Raw genomic sequence first — 9,285 nt, 5'->3', positions numbered from 1 at the left:
CTGGCAACCGTCGATGGCGGTTCGAGACGATAAACGATACGGGAATACGATCGGTTATCGACGGAATCACGAAATCAACACGGCTCGAGTTGTCGTTTCAAAAACGTCCCTCGTCCCTTAAGGGGTTGCAACCTCCGTGAACGCTTCGAGGGGTGACTCGATGCAATCGGGATAGGCCAAGATGCAGTCGCCTCCGGTTCTTCCCAATCGCTCCGCTTCCCAGTACAATTGGTCGACGCTCTGGTGATTGGAATTACCAGTCTCTGGCAAGTCTTCGCTCGGCCTGATTGAGAAATTCCCCCGTTTCACTTTGGCATGATTCTCGCATGGCGCGCGTTAAGGTAGAAGTAATCACGGATCATCGATCTTTCCTCTCAATCACAAACGCAAACGTTGTTTGATATACTCTCGTTCGAGTACTTGTAATTAGAGTGCACTTTTTCGTCTATTCGTATCTAAATGTTAACTATTACAAAAAAATTGTTTTCATGCACTTTGACTACTGTCACAACTTCATGAAAAAGAATTTAATATATTTGGCCCCATTTGAAAACGCAAACGTTTTTTACTTCAATCGTCCCGACGAATGTTACGATTTCTTCGATTTTCGTCGCTCGAGCTCAACATTCAAAGTTCGACAAAGCAGTCGAAACAATTTTTCATCGTCACGTTATACTTCCGTACTATCAATGTGCAAGACGACTGTGAACATTTCGCTTGTCTGCAAAAGTGTTGAAGAGAAAGAACAAGACGCGTAGAAAGGGGTGAAGAGCATCGAAGATCGATCAAAGGAAATTGCAGTTGTTCGAATGGTAAATAACAGCGGCTGCAGCCGCGGTGTTATTGACATTCGACAGGCGTTACCCGGCGATTGCTCCGCGGATGCTGCTGCAGGATTACGTCGGGAGAAATTTCCCAGTGACGTGTGTACACACCGAGGTACTGCACAAAGGGAAAACCTACGCGAAACACCTTCCATTAGAAGCTTAATGCACGCGCCTAACTTCGTCGCAATTAGAGCACCGCTCACTGGCTCGGTTGCAATTTCCTTCGAGTACGCGCGGTCGCGTGCGGAATGGCAAATTCCTGCCCGGTCCTCTGTTCCCCTAGACCTGTTCGACTACCGATCGGCCATTAATTCGACCGTCTCTACGTTCTCTCTACATTTTTACCGTCTTTCGATACCGCGTATCGACTCTATCGATTCAATGCCAGGAATGTCCACTTTTAAGACATATGAATACAACTTTTGGCCATCAAATTGGGATTAGAGGAAATTTTAGATGCTGTTTAATTTCCATTGCAGTAAACAAATAAACAAACATTTTTGTTGCCAAGATTCAGATCCGCGTAAAATAGAAAAGCTTCGAATGTTAATTAGTCAGTCAAAGACCACAAATCAAAAGTTAGTCGAAATTTCTTTTTCTACTCCTTTGTGCAAAGAAAAAAAAAGAATAATAATAATAATAATAATACGATACGTGAACGCGTCAACTCGAAGGAGTATTCCAATATAGTTAAACGATGCCGTAGCCGGTGCAACGTGGATTTACTGCATTATCTCAGTCTATTCGTGCTTCGTTACGCGACACGCTGTCGTCTCATTTCGTCGTAAGCGGGCAGGACAGCCATTAGGGACTTCCAACGGAATTCATTAACCGGCAGCTCCTCAAGAAATGAATTTTGTTTCGGAAAGTACCGGGAGCCGACGCTGTTCTCTCGGCGGCGCAAGTCAAAGCGCGATTCGTCGCAACGAACTTACGTTAAAATTAAATGGATCACCTCCTCGAGAACGTCCTGACGCGTCCTGCCAAATGGTGTCTCCGCTAGCTGGCAAATGGTCCTTAAAAGACACTCCCTGCCGTCTTGCCAACCGTATCTTCAACAGAGAATACGATTCGATTTTAATATCCGCTCTTTGTAAGCCCTCTCGCCTGCTCACAGAGTCTGACTCAAAAATAAGTGAATCTCCTTTTTTAACGAAACGCAAGTAATTGCTTACTCGAGATAAATAACTTTCGCTGCGCGATTACTCCTCCTCGTTATTTTGCGTTGAGAACGCTCGCCAGAGCTTTTCGAATATATCTGATACGTCATCGATAGAGGGATTTTCATGCAAGTTTATATTTCTGCAAACGCAGATATAGAAATTGAGCTTGAGCAAAGAGTTCCCTCGCCCGCTGAATATGACATCGAATTTAGATATTTTATATACTTTTGTGCATGCATACGTTCTGTACTTTGTTGGATTTTTAAATTTCAAATACACAGTGAGCAATAATACGACAGCTTGATTCGTTTCCTTTTGCAAAATGAGGCCGTGGTTATGTTGAAGTTGCGATGAGCGTAGAAATATGTTACGTTGTTTTCTAATAAATATGTTTACATCAGAAACGATTAATCTGTTTCAACGAAATTTTAGTGCTCGATTAAGTTTTCAATTTTACTCATTTTTTTTTTTTTATTCATTTATTTGAGCTTGAATGAAAATAATAATTATTATACAAAAATAAATTATTTAATTAATATTTAATTAATTAATTAATTTATTATTATTATTATTATTATATGCACGAACGATGAAAAATAAGGGAAGAATCAGTAGACTCCTACTGTATGAATTAATTATTTGTAACTTTATAAATTCATATAAATGGAGTTCCACTGCATTGCTATTTTTTCGTTATCGTTGTTCTCATCGACACGTTGATATGAATATAAACAAATCAATAAACAAAATGTTTATTAAATACTCTCAGAGCTGAGAAAGACATAAATTATTATAATAATTTTTTCATAAATAATTTAAGGATTGAAGTAATCGTTAAATTAAATATAACGTGTAAATATTCATTTATTCTACGTATCATTTTGCGAAAAATTTGAAGATGATAATAATTTCTTTTCAGCATTATTCGTGTTTAAATAGCTTATCTTGTCGTTGAAGTGAAACTGTCAGTTTAAGCTATTAGTGAATCTGCACGATTATCACAGCTACACTATAAGTACGACAAATGGATATACTTTTCAGTTCAATTTTCATCTTTATTTTGCTTTTATAGCTTCTACCACAGCTCACAACAATATAAACATACTAACAGCGAACGTGTGACAAAAACTATAATCACTTTAAATAATTCAACTTCTATTAAATCAGAATTGTTTCCTCACACCCTTTTCATGCTTCGGTTGTTTGGCAATCTCGTAGCATGCTAAATATTGGAATCAGCTTGAAAGGATCCGTTTTCTAAGATTCCTTGCCTCCAAATCTGACCACTCGACTGGCGCAATATCCATTTATTACAATATCCAAGTACAATATCCATTCTGTGGCAGCTAGACGTATGGTTGCTAAGACCATTCTCCTACTCAGAATTATCAATGGTCTTGTCGACTGCTCCCCAGCTCATCAGTCTTACTAACTTTCACACACCAACGTACTCCTCCAGATCTTCTTGCTTATTCTATCCACATCCTTTCTCTTTTGAATTCGGATACGATATATCCAATGGCAATATATTAAGAATATGCAATGTAGATAACAAGATAAGTAACAAAGTCGTCATATCTGTTTTCGAGAGTACAATTTACAAGTCTTTAATGAATTTGAATCTGCCTTCTATATAACGTTCCTTTTTCTTTTTTTTTCTCCCTCTTTTAAATAACACCGTATTATTTGAATTATCTGTTTCGTTGTCTGACCGCTAAACACTCTCCATTACGTTTTTTGAACAAGTTTCATTATTATCGCACATATAATTTTTTAGATGATACCTGTCTTATTATTATAATCATTGTATAAAAATCTTATGATATAATAATTGTAACGGTTTTATTATCGCAATAAATATTTTCATTTATTTGGATTAATATTTTGGAACAACCAAAGTCATGTATTCGTGACGCCGTGAAACTAAAGGTTATTATATTTGTCACACTCTATAGATATATGTTGTAATCATTGTAATCTCTATAGATATATGTTGTAATCGTAATCGTCGTAATTGTTGCATCTCACTTGCGCATTTGCATCTCAATTTATCCTGTTTAATTTTTAACGAAATAAATAAATCAGAAATTTGTCGCAAAGGAAATGAATCTTTCAATGACAATGAAATTTCTTTTCTTCCTCTTTGCTTATGTCTGAGACAAACCCTACATTTCTCCTTCCTCTCCCTATTCTCACGAACTCGTGCACACTCCATGTTTTTCCTGTTCTTACTCACCCCCCATTATTTCTCGCCACGTTTCCCATCTTTTTCGTAATTCGACCGCGGCGTACAGAGTAATTTTATTACGAAGTCGCACGGTGGCGAACGATGCAGCCACCGCGAGATGATATTGGTTTTATAAAGCGGTGAAAGGGAATTCTTAAGCATGTCCCGTACTTCCACGCCTTGTGTTCCTAGCCGAGAGAAATTCATTATCCTTCTTCCTCCATTTCCTAGCCGCCTGTTCGACGACACGACTCGAACGAAATTATGTTACCGCGCCCGAGGAACAGATGCAAATTTCGAATTAGTTTGAGCGTTCGTCGCGCGTTTACGCGTTAAACATTCATTTTAACCAGGAGTCTCGCGTTCTCGTCGCGAAACCCACGATTCTTTCTCGACGATGGCAGAAGCGGGAACAGTGTCAAGGCTGGTAATTAATGAAAGCGTTGCTTCCGCCCGCTGTTTCCAGACAATCGATAATGAACTTCTCGGCTAGACTGACCAGAAGCCTCGACAAATCCCATGAAAGAACCGCGACAGCTGATTCACCTCTATTGAGCCATCTAACGATCCATTCCACGCGACACCGCGTCCCCTTTTCAGTATCATTTCCAACACTTTCTTAACTTTCACGCCATCTTTCCAAAGCGAGATCGTTGTTCTCTACCCTTTCCTCTCTTCTTCCCTCTCTTTCTCTCTCTCTCTCTCTCAAGACAAAGTAATTGCCTTATGTCCCAATTAATTTACGTTCGAGTTGCCATCTTCATCTCACCCTCTCTCTAGCTCTTTGATCTTAGTATTCTAATTCACGCTCGCGCCCGTGTAAATGCCCCTTCTTGACCTGCCAAGTAATTGCGTTAAATACAATTACAGAGATTAATGTTTCTTTTCTGTTAGACATTGTTCAACTTTTCCAAAAAAATTTCCTTTTACCGCGTGCATTCGGCGCTTTGCACTTCGATCTCTTCTTGTTTAAATGTTCCAACAATTTTCTTCGGTACGAGCGTACGATGATCAGAAGGTGGACAGTGGGAAATTTCATGGTGTAAAAAATACGCGTGACATGTGAAAATAGGTAAAATGCCCGAAGCAGAGTGTTAACATGAATGAAGCAAATATTCACGCTTCGTTTCTTCAGTTACGTACACACGTGAAGATGTAAAAGTTCATCAAGATCAAAAATCTGCAGTCTAATAATTATTAAATACTATGAATCGAAAATTTTATATTACATTTATATTGTATTATATTAAACTTGTATTATATTATATTATAATATATTGAGCTTGTGTTATGTTATATTGTATTATATTAAATTTATATTATATTATATTGTACCAAATTTATATCACACTTTAAATTTTATAAGATTCTGTTCCTCAAGTATAAGCGTATACCTCGTAATACCTTTGAATTTGACCGAAAACTCTTTCCTAGGGTTGTATCTTTCATTCTAACGCCAGGCATTTCCAGTGAAAAACGTGCGTAAATAAAATTATAATCGCTCTAATAAAACTCACGTGCCTTGAAATGTCAGACATACACGACGAAGCTTCATTTCCCTGCCTGTTTCGCGCAATTACGCGGCCATTGTGCGTGCCATCGGTGATAAACACGAATGTGGCGGATCACGGCTGGATGATTCTCGACTAGAAAATGGAATTTCATTAACCGTCCGCGGGAAACGGTCTCGATTCCGATCCCGGTGTCGAGTTAATTACAAATTTATTCGTTCGCTTCGAGCGTGTTTGCCGATTCATCGAGCAATTTCGAACGGCAACGCGGACCGCTTATTCTTCCCGGGAACTGGATGTTTGGATCCGTCATTGGTTCCATGATTCTGAACGATCTCGGACCGGCTCGCCCGCTGAATTTCCACCCGTTTTACAACTGACCCCGTTTTCCCTCCCCCCGCAGCATATGGAAATCGCAGAAATGCCCTCACCGATTCAATAAATTTTCGATGGCCGCGTAAGTGTCCTGCAGATTCAAGCCCCTCGACTGCCTGGCCGGTATTATTGTAGGCTCGAGCTCCGACAAGTTCGACGGAAGTTTATAATTGAATTGGAATGCCGACGAGAACACCACGCTACCCCTTTTGTTCATGGAAACTGGAACCGAGGCGCCGATCGTGAACTGAAAAGTAGAACGAGGAAAAGAGTGATTAGAAGAAGGGTACGATCGGCTTCTTGGGGAACGACGTTCGTACGAGCGAGAGATTAGTAAACTTATTTTTAGTTTAGAAAGATGTCACACGTCGCAGAGTCCTGAAGAAACTGCATACGTGGGAAACGCGATGACGCACCGAGAAAAAATTTGAATGGGTTTAACACATATAAAGTGCTCTATATATGCTGTTATTTTCTCTTCTCGTTTGAAAGATATGGAGCTAGATCTATTCTCTCAATTATACTACTCGTCACGTATAATAATTCTGTCACTCTCGCAATAAATACTACATTGACAGTAGTAATAAACACAGCGACTCCCATTAATGCTAGAGCACTAAATATCTAGTTAATTAAATGTTTCGTTGTAATTTTGCAAAACAACAAACCTTTTATTTCAGTAAAAAACTCGAAACCTTTACTTTCGTTCATTTTATTCTGAAATGATTTTACGTCACATAGTGGATAGATATAATGAAGATACTTTTCTTCTCGAAACTGTTATAAATTGTCACAGCATGTAAGAATATTGAAGAAATTTTTTTCGCGACTGAATCTACAATAGATTCGAATATTGAAGCCTCTTCTTTCCAATGATCCTCGAAAACTCGATGTCTGATCTTTCTTTGTTATTTTATTGAACTTTGGATACGTAATATTGGACATGATGTTTGTAAAATAAATAGTTACGTAACTTTAAAATGAAAGACGTTATAAATGTTGTATCTTCGTGGTACAATAACCAGCGTTCGAATTTAACTAGCGTAAAAGAAAGTTCCTAATTTTCTGCAAATTTCCTTTCTCAATATTTCAAAATACGTATATAAAAAATACTTTTCGAAGTCGTGAAAAATTTAAGAACGAAATGTTCCAAATGTATCAGGAACTGAATTATTATAAAGATGTCTCAATAAAAATCTTCTGCAGTTTTTAATATCGACAAAAATTCTCAATAAGAAATTGTGAATTAGGGAAAAAATTGGTTTGTAAATACTCGATGACAACGTAGTAAACCACGCGCGGCAAATCTCAATCTCGGTGTAGCTAGACGTTTGCTCGATTTTTCGCGAGTTCGGTGATGTAACTGTCAAGTACGCTTTCTATGAAAAGTGCATCCTTCAGAAAGGAAACATTCAGAAAACCAACACGACGGAGCAACAAATCCAAAGGATGCGGCAAAATGGATCTTGTCATGGAACGTTGGAAAGAAGAATTTCTTAAAAATAGCAGATTCAAATTCAAAAAATATGTTTTCAAGTGATTTCACGTTGGAATACATCCACGCTCCTAATCTAGATTTGTAATCGTCAAGTGTAAACCATCGAGCGACGATTCCCAACCTTTTTCACCTTACGCTTGCCACATAATAAATCGAGTCAGTGAAAGTAAGAAACTAATCTAGATATTATTATAATAATTCGATCAAAAGAAGAAATGAGTTTCGAATGATCCTAAAGAAACGTAGAAGAAAAAATAAATAAATCTCTTTCTTCCATCCAAGACACGTCCTTCTGAAAACCATTTAAACTGTGCTAAAAACAATTGCCACGACGTGAAAAATAGAGGAGACATTTAATTTAGGAGGCTTCAGCTGGAACACACTGCGAGATGAATAGACGAGAAGAAAGGAATACCATTAGTATTAAACATTGAACAACCAATCGTTTGAAACTTTATCAAATACTAAATAACCGTTTCGAGGGAACAGTTAAAAGATGATCTCCTCTCAGTTCGTTTATTTAAAAGCATACCGGTGCAGTTTCACCGCCACGGGAAAGCTACAAACACGCCCTTTGAACTACTTTTTTCGAGAGATTGTTTATTCAAACGTTCCTCTTATTAAGGACGAATCAGCCTCCTTTCTACGTTGGCTGTCGCATCAATAAGTGAAGGACCTACCCTTTCCAAGTGTCTTACCCGGAAAACATTAAGAATTCACTGCAAACAAAGGCGCAATCTAATTAGAGGGGAACTCGCGAACGAGTGCTCATTATCCTAGGCTTGATAAATTTTGCGGGCTGTCTAAGTAGATAAGAGGCTCACGGTTACACAAGGTAGGTTTATCCTTGATCGCGTGCCCGCCAGCGAACGTTTCAAAAATTTCAATTCGAGGAATTTTCAATTCGTGGGAAACGATGCTGTGATCTCGTTCGAGTTATTCAGGCTCCGACGGAATTTCAGCGATTTAAATATAAGGAATTTGTGACCTTTGCGCGAAGTGGATCGCAAGTAGCGCTAATACTATAACCGGAATGGGGGTGATTTTATATGAAAGAACGAGCGAAGAAGTTTTTCGTCTGAGTTTGAAAATTTGCGAGACACGCGATACTGTTTTGTGTTACGTGTTTCTCGTTCATAAAGTTAAAAGTGATGTTACGCCCGTTCGAACAATTTTATTATGTGCAATATTGTCTTCGTCGACTTTTGAGCGAGAAAATACGTGTCATTTTTAATTTTGTCTGTATATTAATTCCTTTTCTTTTTAGATGCCAAATAACCTGATATTACAATTTAGGTTCAAGTAACTCGAAAGACGCTTGAAGATTTAGCATATAATACGTAATAATTACCTGGAGCAACGACTTCTCGGGATAAAGAAGGCTACTTTCGCTTCTCCAGACGAGGAGACATATTGTCGCAGTTTCCAACAGAAATAAACGGGACATGTTAATTCCAAAATACTTGAAATAACACTGAAATTAATGGTTTTCTAGTCACTGGTCAACGAACTAACGGCGAATGGAGCACGCGTTCTCTCGCGCCTCGACAAACTTATGGCAACGCGATAATGAACGCTGGAATTCACAATGGGAGACCGGAGAACCGGTATTTGCGTTTAACGAACTTGCGTTTGCAACTCGCGATTATCGTCCAGTGAAAAACGGACCTCGAATATCCGAATT

General features: G+C 38.5%; 1 protein-coding gene across 1 annotated transcript; it reads right to left on the bottom strand.

The window, feature by feature from the left end:
• LOC122537474 lies at positions 1–9,018 on the bottom strand. Its single transcript, XM_043670655.1, has 4 exons — positions 8,953–9,018; positions 6,160–6,350; positions 1,763–1,879; positions 1–283 (listed from the first exon to the last, which is right to left on the bottom strand). The coding sequence occupies exons 2-4, from the start codon at positions 6,318–6,320 to the stop codon at positions 118–120; spliced, it is 444 nt and encodes a 147-aa protein (XP_043526590.1). The 5' UTR covers positions 6,321–6,350; positions 8,953–9,018; the 3' UTR covers positions 1–117.
• Positions 9,019–9,285: the final 267 nt, after the last annotated feature.

The sequence above is a fragment of the Frieseomelitta varia genome, unplaced genomic scaffold (assembly GCF_011392965.1).
Source record: "Frieseomelitta varia isolate USP_RPSP 00005682 unplaced genomic scaffold, Fvar_1.2 scaffold_161, whole genome shotgun sequence".
Lineage (NCBI taxonomy): Eukaryota > Metazoa > Arthropoda > Insecta > Hymenoptera > Apidae > Frieseomelitta > Frieseomelitta varia.
This window is presented reverse-complemented; position numbering and strand designations above follow the sequence as displayed.

What these genes read in the sequence shown, in the direction of transcription:
- LOC122537474 (XM_043670655.1), bottom strand. Translation starts at nt 6,320, where the DNA reads ATGAACAAAAGGGGTAGCGTGGTGTTCTCGTCGGCATTCCAATTCAAT. An exon ending in ATCGAAAATTTATTGAATCG is followed by an intron (nt 1,880 to 6,159) that starts GTGAGGGCATTT and finishes TCTCTGTTGAAG; the next exon opens with ATACGGTTGGCAAGACGGCA. An exon ending in GTGATCCATTTAATTTTAAC is followed by an intron (nt 284 to 1,762) that starts GTAAGTTCGTTG and finishes TTTCTCAATCAG; the next exon opens with GCCGAGCGAAGACTTGCCAG.